At 41.5% G+C, this 21,865-nt stretch overlaps 1 protein-coding gene across 2 annotated transcripts in view; it reads left to right on the forward strand.

The window, feature by feature from the left end:
- DOP1A (DOP1 leucine zipper like protein A) overlaps positions 1–21,865 on the forward strand; it is a 227,795-nt gene that overhangs the window by 5,571 nt on the left and 200,359 nt on the right. For both annotated transcript variants that reach the window (XM_030199075.1, XM_030199077.1), the window contains exons 2-3: positions 14,844–14,893; positions 16,683–16,847. In XM_030199075.1, the coding sequence (XP_030054935.1) occupies positions 16,710–16,847 (138 nt within the window). In that variant the 5' untranslated portion in view covers positions 14,844–14,893; positions 16,683–16,709. The remainder of the gene's footprint in view (positions 1–14,843; positions 14,894–16,682; positions 16,848–21,865) is intronic.

A 21,865-nucleotide genomic window follows, 5' to 3' on the forward strand; every position in this document is an offset into this window, starting at 1 on the left:
AGTACTTCAGCTGGTGGTTGTGGGTTGATGGCTCTTGCCCATTGTTAATTCCCCTTTATTCAGCCACCAAGTATCTGACACAAACTTCATTCTTTCAGAATGATGGTTGTATTATATAAGGCAGCAATTAAGATGTTACTCCCTTTTACTACACCTTCTTAAAAGCCAGAGGGGTCTTCACATTTTCCGTTAAGGTAATGTCTCCAGTGGTTTCATTTTGTATCTACCATGACAGGAATGGACTTCGTCAGTGTGTGTTGGCGATCTCAGATTTACTGCTTTTGTGATGTGTGGTGATAGTGAGATTAACTGTTAAAGTACTCTACTTTTATGTTTTTGTCTTAGTAATTACAACCATAGTCTGTTGGGGATTCAGAATACAGGAAAATAACCCTTTACCAATAACCTTATAAAACTTTGGAACTTGTTACCAGAGGATGTCCATACCTTTTTTAAAACCAGATGTGCTAATCGCTGTCACAAGTTCTGGAGTAAAAGTCTATGGTTTGCTATTGAGATGGAAATGTGGAAAGCCACTACTTAGCCCTGGGATTAGTAGCATGGAATCTTGATACTCTTTGGGATTCTGCCAGGTACTTTTGACCTGGATTGGCCACTTTTGGAAGCAGAATACTGGGCTAGATGGACCATCAGTTTGCCCCAGTATGGCTATTCTTATGTTCTTACAGATCTTTATTGAAGTTAGTTCATATACGGATCCACTCTAAAAAGTTTTAGAAACCTACTCGGCTCCTTGTACCATAGATCACTTCGATACTGCAAACATTAGTGGCCAGTGGTGAAATATTGTGTCTGCATTAAGACATTATTTTTGATATTCATTGAAATGAATTAAAAAAAAAAAACAACCAACCTGTGCACACCTGGTACATTCCCACTGCAACTGATAAATGCTCAACATAAGGAAACAGAACACTGCAATAGAGGAGAAAAACGCAAGAATGGCAGAGCTAATAGAAGTATCAGTGTCAACTCTGAACCCAAGTATGGAGAAAAAGTATTTAAACGAAGAACAAGGCAGGAGGATGCTGTGTGGGGAAGCCGGTGGCTGGAAGTGAAACTGGATGCTCAAAATAAATGTAGTTTTTGATTTTTTTTTTTTTTACTGCAGGAACAGTGAAAGCTCTGTTCCAGCGGTAAAAAAAAAAAAAAAAACAACAAAAAACCTGCATTTACTGTGATCATTGAGTTTCATTTCCAGCTGCCGGCATCAGCGGTGAAGCAAATTGTAGCAGAAGGGCCTGATCGTGAGATCTTCAGCCACCCCTGCTGCAAACAAAGAGGAAAAAAAAGCCTGAGCTCTGAATCCGCACAAATCCTACGGAAATGGGCAGCCAGGACCCTGCATTAAAGGACAAGCTCTTGTCCTTTAGTACAGATTCCTGGCTGCCTGTTTCTGTAGGATCTGTGCCTTTAAGGCAGATTCAGAGCTGAGGCTTGTTTTTCCGTTTGCTGCGTCTGGTCTAGAAGCACTGAGGAAGTGGCACAAAAGGGTTGGAGGACTGGATGGTGAGACGCAGAATCCCTGTGAGTGGGGGGTCAGGTGGCTTTGCTTCTGCAGATGAAGTTGATGTAAGGATTTGGGAAACGATCAAGTTGTGTTATGTGCAGTTTGAAGGACTGTATATAGATCTGGTCAGTAAGATCCTCTTAAACCACTGCAGAAATTGTCCCAGATTCAGCTGTTGATCACAGCACACTTGTGGGGTGCCACGGCACACCGATTGAAAAATGCTGATCTAGTGTATCTCCTTTAGGGTGCTGCGTACGTCTAGTAGCGCTATAGAAATGATAAGAAGTAGTAGTAGTTGATTTACTAAGGCTCTTTTCTCATTTCATTTCTAAGGGAAAAGAAATCTTAGTACGACAGGCCCCTAATGCACCATAGCAAGCCACCGGCAGCAGTACATAGCAAATCCCCTTCCCCCAGTGCAGTCTGTCTATCTCTCCTCCATCCTGCCCTCACTCCTGCCTCTCTGACATTGCTGCTTGGATGTCTCACTGCCATCTGAAACTAAACATGACCAAGACTGAGCTTCTTATTTATTTATTTATTTATTTCTTACATTTGTATCCCACATTTTCCCACCTATTTGTAGGCTCAATGTGGCTTACATAGTACCGGAGAGGCCTTTGCAGACTCCGGTGTGAACAAATACACAGTGATGTTGTGGTAAGATAAAGTTCATGTGGCATAGCCACATTAGGGAATCATACATTGGAAGAGTTGTGTCATGTCCATTACGTTCTTTAGTTTGTTGTGTTGCGGAGATCAGGCATTTAAGTTGCATCAGGAGGGTATGCCTTTTTAAACAGGTTGGTTTTTAGTGTTTTACGGAAGTTTAGAGGGTCGTACCTAGTTTTCAAGGCTTTTGGTAGTGTGTTCCACAGTTGTGTGCTTAAGTAGGAGAAACTGGATGCGTAAGTTGATTTGTATTTAAGACCTTTGCAGCTTGGGTAATGCAGATTTAGGTAGGTTCGTGCTGATTCCGATGTGTTCCTAGTTGGTAAGTCGATCAAGTCTGTCATGTATCCCGGGGGCTTCGCCGTAGATAATTTTGTGGACCAGGGTGCAGATTTTGAAAGCAATGCGTTCTTTGGGAGCCAGTGTAGTTTTTCACGGAGCGGTTTTGCGCTTTCAAATCGCGTTTTACCAAATATAAGCCTAGCTGCCGTGTTTTGAGCGGTCTGAAGCTTCTTTAAGGTTTGTTCTTTGCATCCGCATAAATTCCATTGCAGTAGTCTACGTGGCTTAGTACCATTGATTGTTTCAGGTTGCGAAAAGTTTCCCTCTGGAAGAATTGTTTCACGCGTTTGAGTTTCCACATTGAGTGGAACATTTTCCTTGTTGTGGATGTCACTTGACTCTCTAGTGTTAAGTTGTGGTCCAATTTAACGCCGAGGATTTTCAGGCTGTCTGAGATGGGGAGTGTGTAATCTGAGGTGTTGATACTTGTGGGGTTGTCCGCGCTGTGTTGGGATGAGAGGATGTGACAGTATGTTTTTTCTTTGAGTTTTAGTTGAAATGAATTTGCCCATGAGTCCATGATGTTCAAGCAGAGCTTGATTTCGTTGGTGATTTCTGTCAGTTTAGTTTTTTAGGGGGATGTATAATGTGACATCGTCTGCGTAGATGAAAGGGTTGAGGCCTTGGTTGGATAGGGACTTGGCTAGTGGGGTCATCATTAGGTTGATGAGGATTGGTGATAGTGGTGATCCTTGTGGTACTCCACAATCTGCTTTCCACAGTGATGATATGTTTAAGTTTGATTTTAGTACTCAGTCATCTGGACTACTGTAATTCACTTTACGCTGGTTGCAAAGAACAAATACTTAAAAAACTCCAGACTGCCCAGAACACGGCAGCCAGACTAATATTCGGCAAACCAAAATACGAAAGCGCAAAACCTCTACGTGAAAAACGACACTGGCTCCCACTTAAAGAACGGATCACATTCAAGCTTTGCACCCTAGTCCATAAAATCATCCATGGCGACGCCCCAGCTTACATGTCGGACCTAATAGACCTACCACCCAGGAACACAAAGAAATCTTCTCGTACATTCCTCAATCTTCATCCCCCTAAGTGCAAAGGCCTGAAATACAAACTAATGCACTCATCAACCTTCTCCTACATGAGCACGCAGTTCTGGAACGCATTGCCACGTCACCTGAAAACGGTCTATGAATTGACCAACTTCCGTAAAGCATTAAAAACTTATCTCTTTGACAAGATATATCACAATGAGCAACACATGTAACTGTACAACCTTAATTCATCCAGCATTATCTTATAATGCCTTCTGCTCTTACACTATCATGTATTTCATTTTCATGTAACCCAAAACACTCTGTAAAGCCAAATGTATACTCTCTTCTATTTCAGTATCCATGACGAATTGTAAGCCACATTGAGCCTGCAATAAATACTTGATGTGTTCTTGTGGTTAGGAAGCCCTTGATCCAGCTAATTATGTTTCCACCAATCTCGAACTTGTCTCGTAATCTTATTAATATATTGTGGTTTACCATGTCGAATGCACTAGACATGTTGAATTGGAGGAGAAGGATGTTTTTGTCCATTGCTATTTCCTGCTTGAATTTGGCTAGGAGAGTGAGTAGTACTGTTTTTCAGTGCTATGGAGGGGGCGAAAACCTGACTGCGATTTGTGAAATATTGAGAATTTGTTATATAATCTGTAAGTTGTTTGGTTACCATGCTTTCCATCAGTTTGACTACCAATGGGATAGGTGCTACTGGACGGTAGTTAGTGATTTCATTTGTTTTTTTCTTGGTATCTTTTGGTATCGGGGTAAGTAGGATGTTACCGTTTTCCTTAGGAAAGAGACCTTGCTGAAGCATGTAATTTAGGTGGGTTGTGAGGTCTACTATGAAGCGGTCAGGGGCGGATTTCATTAGGTAGCTGGCATACAATAATGGCAACTGATATACAGTGGTGGAAATAAGTATTTGATCCCTTGCTGATTTTGTAAGTTTGCCCACTGACAAAGACATGAGCAGCCCATAATTGAAGGGTAGGTTATTGGTAACAGTGAGAGATAGCACATCACAAATTAAATCCGTAAAATCACATTGTGGAAAGTATATGAATTTATTTGCATTCTGCAGAGGGAAATAAGTATTTGATCCCCCACCAACCAGTAAGAGATCTGGCCCCTACAGACCAGGTAGATGCTCCAAATCAACTCGTTACCTGCATGACAGACAGCTGTCGGCAATGGTCACCTGTATGAAAGACACCTGTCCACAGACTCAGTGAATCAGTCAGACTCTAACCTCTACAAAATGGCCAAGAGCAAGGAGCTGTCTAAGGATGTCAGGGACAAGATCATACACCTGCACAAGGCTGGAATGGGCTACAAAACCATCAGTAAGACGCTGGGCGAGAAGGAGACAACTGTTGGTGCCATAGTAAGAAAATGGAAGAAGTACAAAATGACTGTCAATCGACAAAGATCTGGGGCTCCACGCAAAATCTCACCTCGTGGGGTATCCTTGATCATGAGGAAGGTTAGAAATCAGCCTACAACTACAAGGGGGGAACTTGTCAATGATCTCAAGGCAGCTGGGACCACTGTCACCACGAAAACCATTGGTAACACATTACGACATAACGGATTGCAATCCTGCAGTGCCCGCAAGGTCCCCCTGCTCCGGAAGGCACATGTGACGGCCCGTCTGAAGTTTGCCAGTGAACACCTGGATGATGCCGAGAGTGATTGGGAGAAGGTGCTGTGGTCAGATGAGACAAAAATTGAGCTCTTTGGCATGAACTCAACTCGCCGTGTTTGGAGGAAGAGAAATGCTGCCTATGACCCAAAGAACACCGTCCCCACTGTCAAGCATGGAGGTGGAAATGTTATGTTTTGGGGGTGTTTCTCTGCTAAGGGCACAGGACTACTTCACCGCATCAATGGGAGAATGGATGGGGCCATGTACCGTACAATTCTGAGTGACAACCTCCTTCCCTCCGCCAGGGCCTTAAAAATGGGTCGTGGCTGGGTCTTCCAGCACGACAATGACCCAAAACATACAGCCAAGGCAACAAAGGAGTGGCTCAGGAAGAAGCACATTAGGGTCATGGAGTGGCCTAGCCAGTCACCAGACCTTAATCCCATTGAAAACTTATGGAGGGAGCTGAAGCTGCGAGTTGCCAAGCGACAGCCCAGAACTCTTAATGATTTAGAGATGATCTGCAAAGAGGAGTGGACCAAAATTCCTCCTGACATGTGTGCAAACCTCATCATCAACTACAGAAGACGTCTGACCGCTGTGCTTGCCAACAAGGGTTTTGCCACCAAGTATTAGGTCTTGTTTGCCAGAGGGATTAAATACTTATTTCCCTCTGCAGAATGCAAATAAATTCATATACTTTCCACAATGTGATTTTCCGGATTTAATTTGTGATGTGCTATCTCTCACTGTTACCAATAACCTACCCTTCAATTATGGGCTGCTCATGTCTTTGTCAGTGGGCAAACTTACAAAATCAGCAAGGGATCAAATACTTATTTCCACCACTGTACAATAATGAATGAACAGCACAAACAGACTCCGTATACTACCTCATAGAATGGGATAAAAGATGCAAAAGCATACTAGATGAAATTGCACCCTTACGAACAAGAACTTCACGTAAGCATAACTTGATACCATGGTTCAACAATGAACTGAGAAAGCTAAAAACACAAACCATGAAACTCGAACGAGCATGGAGAAAAACTAAAGATGAACATGTACTCAACACATGGAAACAAATACACAATAAGACAATCCAAAAGATCATAAAATAGGGACAGATTACAAAGATACGAAGAAATTATACCAACTCGTGAACAAACTCCTAGACACCAACTTGGTCACTACAACGAATACAGACATCCCATCCGCAGATAAACTTGCAAACCTGCGCAACACGCTACCTCAGGACAACACTGACATCGAAAACTTCCTTAATGAGCTGGACCCAACCATTGGAGAATACCCACCTGACCGAACCTGGTTAAACCTCATCCTCCTTACCGTTGAAACAGTTACCCAGGCAATCAGGTTCTCCAACACTCACATGAAAGATCAGGACATGTTTGCTAAGTCTTCATGAGTAGAAACAACAGTGGCTATAGATGAATGATCATGATTCACCTTCGGCTGAAGCTAAGTACAATTTAGATTTAAGTACAAGCTGTATAGATGAAAAAACAGCAATATTTAGCCATGAGTATGTGAACTACTAAGTCAATACAAGAGTACAACTAAAATGAATTCAGAAGTATTTTAGTCCTATGCTACTTTCAATATCTTATGATTGATGATGATAATTTTCAATCTTTGAAAAAATTTTGAACATATTATTGCTTCTTTAAGCATTTAGATTGGATATAATCATTATGACCCTTCCTTCCGTTTTTTTTCCATCGCAGACTTTTTCTTCCGTGATTAAAAAGGTTTTTTTGGAAGTTTTTTATTCTGTGGTAGTTTTTGCGGTTGGAGGAGGAGCCAATGATGTTAGTCTAAAGGTACCCTGAGCTTTTGAGGCGACTTTTTAATATATATTAAAATCTAAACTGAATGCTTAAATTGCAATTTCTCATCAGAGTATTGCTAAGCAATTTCATAGTTTCTGATTTCTTATACTCTGTACAGTTTTGTGAAATTTCATTAAGGGCTGAAATTACCTTTAAACTATGTGTATTTGTATACCAGATCTTGTATGGTATGTCTCCTTCATACGTGCAAAACCTTATTGAACTGCCTAAACAAAATACTCTAAGCACATCTAGAGACTTCTTATCTCTTCACTATCCTTGTTGTAAGAAAGTTATCTACAAATGTATTCATACTGCAGGCTTTTCTTATCAAAACACTAAGAAATGGAATTCATTACCTAAACATTCTTGATGAGTATTGCTTTTAATAATGAGAAAATATGATTCAACTGTTAACGATATTATCTGTCTTCAATGCTTCTCCAATTAGTAATAATCTATGTTTTTTGGTGTGATTTAATAATGTTTGTTTACTGTTAATCTTTTATTGTTAGTCAATGCTGTTTATTGCTTGTAAGTCACATTGAACCCGAGCCAGTTTGAGATAATGTGGAGTATAAATATCATAAATTAAATAAAAGACACAGTGGTGTGTGAAAGGGCTAAGGTGTTAGCAAGAATGGGACTAGCTGAAAGTGCACCTCTAAATGAACCTTTCTGCCATAACGCTCTTGTAGTTCATTGTATTCTAGCATTTTTGTGCAGGTGTTCTTTGAAACCTAAAGTGACTTTAAATATATCTCTTGCTTTAAAATAAACCGGGGACCATTTTATAATAAAGTAATTGGATAGTGATAATGCCTTTTAAACAAAAACTATAAAAGTGTAGATGTGTTAGTCTGGTGTAACAAAATTGATGGGGGCAGGTAACTATTATAAAGAACAAAATTACAGAGCATATTCAAAAGCATGGATTAATGAGACAAAGCCAGCATGGATTTAGTGAAGGGAAATCTTGCCTCACCAATCTACTACATTTCTTTGAAGGGGTGAACGAACATGTGGATAAAGGTGAGCCGGTCGATATGGTATATCTGGATTTTCAAAAGGCATTTGACAAAGTACCTCATGAAAGACTTCAGAGGAAGTAGGAGAATCATGTGATAGGAGGTAATGTTCTATTGTGGATTAAAAACTGGTTAAAGGATAGAAAACAGAGAGTAGGGTTTAAATGGTCAGTATTCTCAATGGAGAAGGATAGATAGTAGGGTTCCCCAGAGGTCTGTGCTGGGACTGCTGCTTTTTAACATATAAATGACCTAGAGATGGGAGTAACTAGTGAGGTAATTAAATTTGCTGATGACACAAAGTTATTCAAAGTTGTTAAATTGCAAGAGGATTGTGAAAAATTACAAGAGGACCTTACGAGACTGGGAGACCAGGCATCCAGATGGCAGGTGACGTTTAATGTGAGCAACTGCAAAGTGATGCATATGAGAAAGAGGAAGCCAAACTATAGTTACATGATGCAAGGTTCCACATTAGGAGTCACCGACCAGGAAAGGGATCTAGGCATCATCGTTGATGATACATTGAAACCCGCTTCTCAGTGTGTGGCGGTGGCAACTAAGAAAGCAAATAGAATGTTGGGTATTATTAGGAAAGGAAAACAAAAATGAGAACATTATAATACATTTGTATCACTCTGTGGTGCAACCGCACCTCAAATACTATGTGCAATTCTGGTCACCACATCTTAAAAGATATAGCAGAATTAGAAATGGTACAGAGAAGGGCGACAAACATGATAAAGGGGATGGGAAAACTTCCTTATGAGGAAAGGATAAAGCAGCTAGGGCTCTTCAGCTTGGAGAACAGACGGCTGAGGGGAGATATGATAGAGGTCTATAAAATAATGAGTGGAGTGGAACGGGTAGACGTGAATCGCTTGTTTACTCTTTCCAAAAATACTAGGACTAGGGGCACGCAATGAAGCTACAAAGTAGTAAATTTAAAACAAATCAGAGAAAATATTTCTTCACTCATAATGTAATTTAAACTCTGGAATTCATTGCCACAGAATGTAGTAAAATCAGTTAGCTTTGCGGGGTTTAAAAAAGGTTTGGCTATCTTCCTAAAAGAAAAGTCTATAAGCCATTATTAAGATAAACTTGGGGAAAAGCCACTGCTTATTTCTAGGATAAGCAGCATCAAATATATTGTACTGTTTTCGGATCTTTAGGTACTTCTAACCTGGATTGGCCACTGTTGGAGACAGGATGCTGTGCTTGATGGACCTTCATTCTGTCCCAGTATGGCAACACTTATGTTCTTACCTTGTAGACTAATTTATCAAGAAATTAGCTTTTGAGCACCACAGTCCACTTTATTCAGATTACTGCATATTTTAAATTGCTAATTTTGGAACTACTAAGAGGCATTGTCTGAGTTAGGGCCCTCATCTTGTAGTATAGCTTTTTGTAGCCTCGAAGACTGGCTGGATCAGACTTTTAGAGACTGTAACATCTAGGTCATTGCTTCCCAACCCTGTCCTGTGGGTACACCCAGCCAGGCAAGTTTTTTCTGGATATACACAATGAAGATTCATATTATGTTGCTATGAGAGCTTTGTATGCACTGCCTCCATGGTAAGCAAATCCTATCTTATGCAAGGGCTTGATTGAAAGCATTTCTGTAGATCACCACATCACATTTTTTTTCTGTTAGATCAAGACCAAAATCCACACCCTTTGAAAGCTGTGCATTAGCCTATAAATTATAGTAATCTCTGGCCTGACCCAAGTGGACAACAGTCCATATCCCTAAATCAAACTTCATAATTTGGTGCCTTTAAATGCAGAAAAGCATGAGCAATTGTATTGAATTTCTTGCCTTTCCAAAAATTAACTAAGAGGCAAGTTAGAGTCAGATACTCTATATAGCTCAAAATGGCTTTAGTCTGTTGATAACTAAGAACTGGATGGTGAAATGATTTGTCCAAGGTCACATGGAGCATAAGTGGGATTTGAACTTTGGCTTCTGTGATTCTCTGATTTTTGCCTGAACGGGGGGTGAGGCACAGTAGCCGAGAACCTTGGGGAAGCTTGCAGTTCTGCAGTCTGCTACATACTTGTTCTGTGACTTCCCAGTCCATCCTCCCACTGGCTCTTCTTTCAACCCAGGTCGGGATGCTACCTCAGTGTCTACTGGTTCATTCACATGCATGCTGGGCACTTCTGTATCACTGCTCCTAGAGGATAAGATGTGTGACATTGGTATGCTGCTGCATACATTTCCACACTGAGTTAATGCGGACAGCTGCCACCACTCTTTCTGTAAAATGTTATACAATCTCTCTTCACTACAAAGAATAGCCATTAAAATAACAAAAATAACCAAATTTTCATCATTTGCTTGTTAAGTAAATTGAAACCCCTTCTCTCTATCAGTTTTCAGGTCAGTTTTGCAATCTATGGTTTTAAGTGGGATTGATTACTGTGATATTGTTCATTTAGGGTTTCCAGCTTCTTGCATTTGATCCTTACAGGTTGTGCAAAATTCACTTGCACATCTTCTGTTAGGACTTTCCAAATTTGAATGTATAGTGCCGCATATCATTAAGTTGCATTGGCTTCCTGTTGCTTTTTGCAGAGTGGAGGAGTAGCCTAGTGGCTAGTGCAGCGGACTTTGATCCTGGTGAATTGAGTTCAATTCCCACTGCAGCTTCTTGTGACTCTGGGCAAGTCACTTAACTCCATTGCCCCAGGTACAAATAAGTACCTGTATATACTATGTGAACCGCTTTGAATGTAGTTGCAAAAACCACAGAAAGACGATGGTATATTATTTATTTATTTGCATTTGTATCCCACATTTTCCCACCTGTTTGCAGGCTCAATGTGGCTTACAGAGACCTGTTATAGCATCGTCATTCCAGGATGTTAGATACAATTAGTGATGTAAAAAGATTAAAGGATGGGAAAAAGAAAAGATCTAGGCAGATAAAAAGTTCCAGTTCCCTTTCCCCTTACGTTTAAGTTGTTACTGTTGGTCAGTTTAGGATTGTACCATGTTTCTTCATTTTACCTGCTTAGCATATTGCAGCTGTATATTTCTGGCCGATCATTACAATCGGAGTACTCTTGGACTTCTTTTTCCTGACCTTCAATGGCTAAGACTTGAAAAGACCAGAAGTGCCTTTCCTGAAGTTGGCCCAAGAGAAAGGAACCAAGTTACCTTTGGTGATCAAACAGCAACAAGACACTGACTCTTTAAAAAAAATGTTGAAAAGTTATTTGTTTCAATTAACTTATGCTATGGCATGGGACTGATGTGAGAGTTGGAAGTAGGCAAACAAATCAGGAAACAGTCTTCCACGGGTAATCAAGACAATCCACAAAAGGTGGAAGAAGCCAACCTCAATCTTGAAGATTATGGTTGGCTTCTTCCACCTTTTGTGGTTTGTTAGAATTGGAAGTAGTCCAGTGTTTGAAGAGAGAACCTGTGATATTTTGAATTGTGTTTGATTACTTTATTTGTTTTGTTTTATGTATTGTGTTTTTATGATAATGTATGCTTCTTTGTGCTCTGCCTTAGGTAAAGGTGGAATACAAGTAATCAATATATATAAAAGGCGAGTGTCGTACTCACTCGCAAATGCGCAGTAGAGACCTCTGCCCCGCCCCCGCGTCAATACGTGATGACGGGGCGGAACAGAGAGGGTCTGTACTGCGCATTTGCGAGGGAGGGACACCACCGTCACTAATGCTCCTCCCACCCGGAGTCGCCGCCGCCACCCACCCTCCACCCGGTCGGGCCCTCGCTCCGCTACTGAAATAGCGAGGGTCCGGGAACGCAGCACAGAGCTCTGCTGAGCTGCCGTCGGCCTTCCTTCTTCTTCTCTGCCTGTGTCCCACCCTCGACGACGTTACGTCACACGAGGGCGGGACAGGCAGAGAAGAAGAAGGAAGGCCAACGTCGGCTGCTCAGCAGAGCTCAGTGTTGCGTTCCAGGACCTTCGCTGTTTCAATAGCGGAGGGGCCCGGCCGGGTGGAAGGTGGGTGGCGACGGTGACGGCTCGGGGGGGGGGCAGCGGTGAACTCGGCGGCGCGGGGGGGACCTTTCAACCCCCCCCCTTCCTATAATAGCCCGTTTTTACGGGTTCAAAGGCTAGTACACTATAAACTATATAGTAACTTGCCCAAGATCCCGCTGCTGCTCCTTGTGATCTTGGGCAAATCACTTAACCCTCCATTGCCTCAGGTACAAACTTAGATTGTGAACCCTCCTGGGACAGAGAAATATCCAGTGTACCTGAATGTAACTCACCTTGAACTACTACTGAAAAAGGTGTGAGCAAAATATAAATAAATATTTGAGATTCTACATGGAATGTTGGTACTATTTGAGATTCTGTTGCTACTATTTGAGATTCTACATGGAATGTTGCTGTTGCTACTATTGGAGATTCTGGAATGTTGCTACTAGTTGAGATTCTACATGGAATGAATGTTGCTATTCCACTAGCAACATTCCATGTAGAAGCCTGCCCTTGCAGATCAGCAACGCGGCTGCGCAGGCTTCTGGTTCTGTGAGTCTGACGTCCTGCACATACGTGCAGGACGTCAGACTCACAGAACCAGAAGCCTGCGCGGCCGCGTTGCTGTCTGCAAGGGCAGGCTTCTACAAGGAATGTTGCTAGTGGAGGAGTAGCCTAGTGGTTAGTGCAGTGGACTTTGATCCTGGGGAACTGAGTTTGATTCCCACTGCAGCTCTTTGGGACTCTGGACAAGTCACTTAACCCTCCATTGCCTCAGGTACAAACTTAGATCGTGAGCCCTCCTGCCACAGAGAAATATCCAGTGTACCTGAATGTAACTCACCTTGAACAACTACTGAAAAAGGTGTGAGCAAAATATAAATAAATATGTGTTGGTGTAGAGGAGTAGGTAATGGTGGCAGCAGTCATGGTGGAATGGGGTGAAGTATTGCTTGGGGTAGTAAAGACAGAGGGATTAATTGTTTTGGGGTATGCATGCACTTACTGTTTTGGTTCCATCGGACCTCCCATTCCCAGTTTCTCTATTCCCTTCCCCCCCAATGATTTTAAATAGGGATCTGTAGTTTGTGGTGCTGTGTGATACTTTTCACAATAATTAAATTCACTTAGAAAATTAAACAACTTTAACTTACTACTATAAAGGTATCCTCCCTACCTAAATCTTCGTTAACAATTTATGTATTTAGTGTACTAACACAGCACTCACTTCTGAGCAGGGACCGTCCTTATTTGTTAATTTGTACAGCGCTGCGTAACCCTAGTAGCGCTCTAGAAATGTTAAGTAGTAGTAGTTTAACACAAAGCTGGTTCTGATGAAAAAAAAAACAAAATGAATTTGGAGCAGTCTGAGGATATGTTGCTTTGTAGACTTTATTATTATTATTATTACATTTGTATCCCACATTATCCCACCTTTTTGCAGGCTCAATGTGGCTTACAATTCATCGTGGATACTGGAAATAGAAAAGAATGTACATTGGTTTTACAGCAAGTTTTGGGTACATGATGGTGAAATACATAATATTGGAATAGAAAAGAGTATACATTTGTTTTAGCAGAAGTTTTGGCTACATGATGGTAAAATACATGATAGTGTTAAAGCCATAGATGTTAGGTGCATGATAGTGTGAAAGCAAAAGACATTAAAGAACATTCCTGGATATCTTAAAGAAATTAGAGTTACGTGTGTTGTTCTTTATGATATATTTTGTCGAAGAGATAAGTTTTCAGGAGTTTGCGGAAATTGGTCATTTCGTACACCGATTTCAGGTGTGGTAACTGTGTATTTTGGTAAGTCATTAAAGGTGTTTCTCAAATCCAGTACTTTGTAGAATTTACAAATTGTTCATTAACACCCATATTGATCCTTGAGAAAACCAGAACCTTTGTAGGTTTATGACATCTTTTTTCAAGGACCAATAAGAAGGGTGTATGAAACTTCATAACCACTAAGGTTCCTTTTTAGATGTCATCTGTGGTGGTTTCAATAGCTCATGTACTTCAATAGCTTTTCTGTAGGTCCTTTAGAATTGTCGCAACCCGTAGAGATTCAAAATGTGTAGCAAAGATATAAAGGAGAAAGAAGAACTATGAAGTTTTCCTGTTACCTTCCAATGCCCCCTTGGCCATTCAATGTAGAGTTTACAACTGATTGTATGGTGTAGATTGAGTCTCTTGGCCTTGTTTGGATGGGAGGATGTATACATATTTTATCAGTCTCATTTCATAGCACAGTTAATTATCTATAACTATATTGGACCTTTTCATCGATCCCTTTGGCTTGAGTAATTTCATTTCTGTTTCTTTGGGACCTAAAATTAATGCATTTTCTAATGCAGCATCTGACGCTGTACAGCAGTGGTTTCTAAAAGTGTGGTGTGGTATTTCTGTTCATTACCTTTAAAAGTGTGCTTAAAACCCAAACAGGCCTAGTTTTCAGAGTAGCCAAAACCCAGAATATGAAAAGAAACCCATTTCTCAAACTACAGTCTTGCAAATACACCTCGTAAATAATCCTTATGTATACCCTGAAAACTAGACCATTTTTTGGGCTTGCACTTTAGTGACCCACTAATTTGGAGGCATTAGAAAACGTTAGCATCTGGTTTTATAGGATCTAACATAAAAGCAGCTTTGTTATTTGTTCTTTATTGTAAATCACTTTAACTCGATATACCCTCTTACATCATAATATCACTAAGCTAAATTGAAAAAAACAAATCCCTCAATAACACAAATTCTGTTATCTCCACAGATAATGTGTTGGAATTTTGACTTACTGGACCTAGAAAATGGGATTCTTGGGTAAGTGTGGTTAATTGGAAGCTTTCATAGGTCTTCAGGTTGTCAATAGAGACTTTAAAGTGGGATGGGGAGAAAAGAATGAAAAAAAAAAGTTACACTTTTACTCAGCAGTTTCCCTCTCCTTGTTCCTTCCATCTCCATTGGTACCAGGGATAGTCTGGTGCCATGAACCTAGATTGAGTCTTAACTACCTAGGGATTTTTTTTTGTCCTGTCTTATTTCCTAGGCCTCTCCTCAACACACCTGGTCTGGTTATTGCAGAAGCAGTCCTTAGCCATGGCCCATGTTCCAGGCTGCCTTCTGGAACCCTGCAGTCATGAGTCTGGAACAACTACCATGTGTCACCCTTAATGACCGTGATGCTTTTGCCCTCGAAGGCTGTGAACACTGTAGAAGCCTCAGCCCTAGCCAGCCTGGAGAATGCAAGACTGAATTCAGGGATCAAATCAGGGACCTTAGGTCTGGATGTGCACTTTGACATTTGAGTCACCAAGCCAACTGACTTTGATTTTCTGATAAGTTTTTGTAAACTAAGTAATAACTAATAATCACTTTTCCTGTTTGTTATCTGATGCTAGGGCCTACCTTGGGGATCAGCACCCAAGAAAATGATCTAGGTGTCATTGTAGACAATATGCAGAAATTTTCTGCCCAGTGTGCAGCGGCAGCCAAAATTCAAACAGGATGCTAGGAATTATTAGGAAAAGGATGGTAAATAAGACCAAGAATACTGTAATGCCTCTGTATCGCTCCATGGTGTGACCTCACCATGAGTGTTGCGTTCAGTTCTGGTCTATCATCACCAGCTTCAACTGAAACCCGGAAAAACAGCAGTGAAAAAACTCTCTAAGGAGAAAAAAATCACTACTTCAAAAACCGTTTTCAGTAGATATCTTAAATAACCATGTCCCACAATTATGTTCTCTCACAACCTACAGTCAAACACGAAAAATTTCAAAACTTCTCCACAAAAAATAAATTTCATAAATGTGCACTTGGAACAAAAAACAAAATTAATACTTATAATTGTAGCAATATATTTGAAGAAAGTTCAAATCCAAGTCGCAGCAAACAAACAGCCCCGACAACAGTTAAAGGCCTCCCTTGTTTCGATATCCCGCTTCATATTTTTGTTACTCTGAAGCATAGATGTTAAAATATGCACACTAAGCTCCAAAAGCAGGAGACATCCTGTCTGCTTACATTGACATCACCAGGGATCAGACCAGGGAGAGGGGAGGAATGTCAGAGCTGCTTGCATTATCTCCCAGAGGCCTCTGGGAAGGAATCTAGGAAGCGGAGCTTCAAATAAAGTGCTTAAAAGTGGAGAAAAACCCTCAGAAACCTGGAACAAACTGTCGCAGGTTTAGAGTGATAGAATCTGGGCGTGTGTTACTTCTGCTATCAGTAACCTCGCTCTAAACCTGCGACAGTTTGTCCCAGGTTTCTGAGGGTTTTTCTCCACTTTTAAGCACTTTATTTGAAGCTCCGCTTCCTAGAGTCACTGTATATTTTGTATCATATTACGAGCCTTTAGACTCTAGCCGATACTGCAACCTTTGTTGCCTCTGGGTAGGCCCTCGATCCTTAGGCTAACTTTCAGGTTAGGCTCTGAACAGCACAATGTAATACTGACAACCTGGATTGGCCACTGTTGGAAACAGGATACTAAGCTAGATGGACCTTTGGTCTGACCCAGTATGGCTATTCTTATTATGTTAATACCATCTGGCTAGAGAATGTTTGATGGGACCCCTTGTGCATTGATTGTTTGTCATCACTCTTTCAGGTAGTGGTCCTGCAGCACTCTGAGAGAATGAATACAGAGGAATTGGAACTGCTGAGTGATTCTAAGTACCGCAACTATGCTGCGGCTGTTGACAAAGCTTTGAAGAACTTTGAGTACTCCAGTGAATGGGCAGATTTGATATCGGCACTTGGAAAGCTGAACAAGGTACAAGCAACTTAAAGTGGAGAAAATGCTATCACTGCTCTACATTTTCCTTTTCTTACAAGAGGGAAAGGTAGTGGAACTAAAACTATAGTGATGGATATATGTCGGCCCCATTCCATGAGCCAGGAAAAGAGCAGTGCCGTTCTGAAAGTGCTCTGGCTACACATGTTTAGGTTTAGTGACAAAAGTGAAGTTAAAAGAGCAGAAGGAAATGGTGGGATTAGATCTGGCAGGGGTAAAATTATCATTGCAATAGACAGAGCATAAATTGCATTGCATTTAGGAGTCCTTTAGGACTTTGGCCAGTGGAGAAACACATAATGAGGAAAAAGCATTTTTCTAACAAAGCCCATATAATTTAGTAGCTGCTCTACTGTATCTCTCAGAAGGAAGGGATCCCCAGAAGCTTAGCCAACGGTGGGAGGCAGGGCTGGTGGTTGGGAGGTGGGGATAGTGCTGGGCAGGCTTATACGGTCTGTGCCAGAGCCGGTGGTGGGTGGCGGGACTGGTGGTTTGGAGGCGGGGATAGTGCTGGGCAGACATACGGTCTGTGCCAGAGCCGGTGGTGGGAGGCGGGGATAGTGCTGGGCAGACTTATATGGTCTGTGCCAGAGCCGGTGGTGGGTGGCGGGGCGGGTGGTTGGGAGGTGGGGATAGTGCTGGGCAGACTTATACAGTCTGTGCCCTGAAAAAGACAGGTACAAATCAAGGTAAGGTATACACAAAAAATGGCACATGTGAGTTTATCTTGTTGGGCAGACAGGGTGGACCATGCAGGTCTTTTTCTGCCATCATCTACTATGTTACTATGTTATTATCTGTATGCAAAACCAACAGTTTCATTAGTTTCTATAAATGTAGTGTCAGAAATTTGGTGTTCCAGCCTTGTGCTTCTGTGCTTGCTAATTTTGCTATTTAACTTTATGGGACGGACCTGTTTTATTGTGTTTTTTCAGACTGTGTTACAAGCAGATGAGTGTTTCCAGACTGCTAATAGTTAATATTCCCTAAGTTCTTTACTAAATCATTCTGCATAGGATAAGTACATCTTACTGCAGATACAAACCAGAATAGTCTGCAAATAATTGTAATTAACTTACACTTGTAGCCTGTAATGCTTCTAAAAATATAAAGTAAATTAAATGTAAGGTAAAGTAGTTTAAAATGACCTAAATGTTTGCAGGCACTTGTTATTTAAAAGTAGAAAAATCATGCTAACATGAACTCTATTAAGAACAAATAGAAAGTTTTATGTTATGTAGAGCTAACTTCTTTGTATGGTTTTCAAGAGTCTTTTTTTTATTCTTTCCAACCCATTGGAAATTGGAAAGAATTATACAAAAGAGGTTGTGAAATGTCTGTCTGTCTATCCAGTGGCAAAATAACTCTAAAAATTAAACAGAACTTGGTGGAAGAAAAAAGTAAAAAGATAAATTCATTTTGTAAATAGGCCAGATAAGACTGGGGATTCCAGAGAAATAAGCCTCTCCCCTCACAAAAAACCCCCAAACATTTGGCCCAGTGCATTCCTATAAGAGAAGCACTTCCAGCTTCTGCAGCATAGAAACTTACAATGAAACATGACAGGGAATTACTCCTTTCAAATTGCTTCGCCCTTTTCTCAACTCTTCCCAAACTGCTCCACCCCCCCCCCCCCCAAAAAAAAAATGTTACCCACCCCTTCTACCACTGCCTCACCACCTTCCATACTGCCTCCACAAGCCAAAATGAATCCTAGGGCATCACAGTTGGAGAATCCCCCCACCACCCAGTATACTCATTCTCCCACCGTACCTAGAAACCTCTGATAAGTATTACTTACCTCTCCTTCCCCCCCCCCCCCACCCCGAACCCATCTTAATCTAAAAGAAAACTCCTAATCTTTGAGGAATACCTAGGGAGTGTCCCTGAACCTGTTTAAGGTTAAGCTGTGAGTTCTGGGTGCTAAAATAGAAAGGTAACTACTCCATAACAAAAGAAATGCTCTTTGTATAACTCCCAAATCATTATTGCACCAATACCAAAAGGAAGGGGCCTCCGCCTGCAACTAATGATTAAGAATACACTTTTTGCCAGCAATATAGTCCTTCCACAATACAAGCTTTTCCCTCCTCCCCTGGATATAATAGGCCCCTGTCTTGTTTAGTATTACTCCTTTCCAGGCAAAGGGAATGCAGCACTGCAAAAGTTTTCCCAAAAAAGTATGAATGCACCCCAAAAGAGTCTTAATGGGAATACAACCCCACATGACGTGAAAAAAAGTATTAAACACACTCTTTCATTTAGTGCAGCTAGCAGTGTGAGCCCAACCTGGAGTGGAGGAGTGGCCTAGTGGTTAGGGTGGTGGACTTTGGTCCTGAGGAACTGAGTTCGATTCCCACTTCAGGCACAGGCAGCTCCTTGTGACTCTGGGCAAGTCACTTAACCCTCCATTGCCCCATGTAAGCCGCATTGAGCCTGCCATGAGTGGGAAAGCGCGGGGTACAAATGTAACAAAAATAAATATAGGCCTGCCTCTGAGAACTATCTGCCCTTTGTACAATACAGTACTGACATTCCTGTAATTCAGCTCCAAATAATCAATTTATGAAAATCGACACCTTCCACCCAATAACCCAAGTCTTTAGTCCAAGGGAATGTACTCCTCGGAAGGCCCAAGGGTACCCAGGGCTTTATGCAGACCGGACACAGAAACCTTGCCGAAAGCATCCCCACGCAAAAAAATCCCTCAGTAGAGCTCCCAAGTGAGAAGACACCCCCTGCTGCTCTAACCCCTGTAAATAGTACTTCAGTTGAATATATGCATAAAAACCCCCCCTTTTCCCTGTCTCCAACCAGCATCGAAGATCCACAAAAGATAAAACAGCACCGTCCTCTCCAGATGTTCCACTAACGAAATCCCAGAATCCCGCCAGCAGTAAAATGCCCAATTATGTATACCTGGACTAAAGTCCACATTCCCCACAAAAGGTAACAAGTCTCTGCTGTTCGGATTTTGTTTTGAATATGCTAGACTTATTTCTACAAGAAACACAATGGTTGTAAAATGACACTATGACACTTCCGAGGAGATAGTCGGCTGGTACTTGTGAAAAGCAAGGAATTGAAATGCCATGGAGCAAAGAGGGCAGTTTCCCACCCCATTGAAGTAAAGTGTTCAAACCCCCGTAGCCAATCTTTTCAATGACGTAACAGGCATGCCTGATTGTAGCATTTGAGCTGGGGAACCCCTAGGCCCCCCCCCCTTGCTCCACGGGTCATACAAATAGGCCATCAGCATTTTAGATCCTGCCCCCCTCAGAAAAGTCTACAAATCCTCTGCACCACTAGAAAATCTTTACATAAGAGATGGAGAGGTAAAACTTGGAAAATATATATCCATCGGGAGAAAGTAATCATTCTAAAGAGGCTAATCCTCCCCATGAATGATAACGGTAAATTATTCCAGGTTTCCAATTTCATGTATCCTTCAGCAATTTATCCATATTTAGATGGTATAACTCTTCTATTGTAAATGTCATATGAATGCCAAGATAGTGAAAGGTGTCTCCTGCCCATTTCAAGGGGAAACTATGCCCCCATTCTTCTCTCTGGGTCCAAGAACTCACTTGGGCTTCTGATATATCTAAATTCAATTTGAAACCTGAAAAATCACTATATTCTTGAAGACTCTGCAACAGAACCAGAACAGAACTACGTGGATTTTTTACATGAACTAACAGGTCATCAGCAAAGGCAGCCAACTTAAGCATGTCCTCAAGAAGTATTGGATCTTGGGATTAGCCCCTGTAACCAGATCCAGTGTTAAAACGAACAACAGGGGGGGACAAAGGACACCCCTATCTCGTACCCCGCTGAATAGTAAAAGACTCGGACAACAGTCCATTGACCCATAAACAAGCCCTCTGATGGGAATATAATGTCCGAATTGCACTTTGGAAAAAAAACCCTAGTCCCAAATGCATCTAAGACACCATACAAAAATTCCCAAACCACCCTATCAAATGCCTTTTCGACATCAAAACTGATCAACATTGATGGAACCTGAGTATCCTGTGTAGAGAGAATCCTACACATATTTTGACTATATAGTGGCCTTGTACAAAACCCACCTGGGGCCTCTGCTATCAATGTGGGTAATAACTGGGATAGCCTATTTGCTAACACTTTGGCCAACGGCTTGGCCTCATAATTAGGCAAGGCGACTGGGCAATACAAGTCTGATTGTAGGTGTTCCCTTCCTGGTTTAGGAAGAACTATTATATGAGTCATGTTAAGCAAATCCAGAAATGCCCCCAACTCCACTATAGCATTAAACATCTCAGTTAACAGTAATACTACCTCATCTGACAACAATTTATAAAATTCTCCTCAAAACCCATCCGGGTCTGGAGTCTTTCCCAGGGAACACTGCTGGATAGCCCACCCCACTTCCCCCGGCATGATGGAAGCATTCAGTTTGGATATCTCTGTCCACAGGGGCCGGCACTGGAGCCGAACAAAGCCGTTCATAAAAAGTTTTAAAAATCTGGTTGGAGTCATGTGATAACCGGCTGAGTGAGCAAACTCAACCCTGGGGAGCTCTGTCCTTCCATACCTGTGAAAAGTGGTCTTCCATGTCAGAATCCTTTTGGCCAGTGAAGTTCCCATAGTTGAAGGAAGTCCTTGCATTCACAAACGCTTGTTAGGTTAGTATCCTCAAGGTGAAGGTTAATCTCTCCTGCGTTGAGAAGGTTTTGGGTTGAAACACATGTATTCGATATAAAATCCATAAGGTGTGTTTGGTAGTCTTGCCAGTTGCCTGGTGGCCTATAAAACAGGATAAGGTTTAGATGGTCATGTAAGGTTGGGTGGTTGATTCTAACTGAGACTATTTCAAGTTGAGGAAGTATAGCTTTGGCTGTTGTTGTGACGGTGAATTGAGATTTACAGATTATAGCTATGCCGCCTCCTCTTTTTCCGTTTCTTGTCCAGTGGGTGACTTTATACCCTTTAGGGCATAGCTCTAAAATTATAGG

The sequence above is a fragment of the Microcaecilia unicolor genome, chromosome 3, assembly GCF_901765095.1.
Source record: "Microcaecilia unicolor chromosome 3, aMicUni1.1, whole genome shotgun sequence".
Lineage (NCBI taxonomy): Eukaryota > Metazoa > Chordata > Amphibia > Gymnophiona > Siphonopidae > Microcaecilia > Microcaecilia unicolor.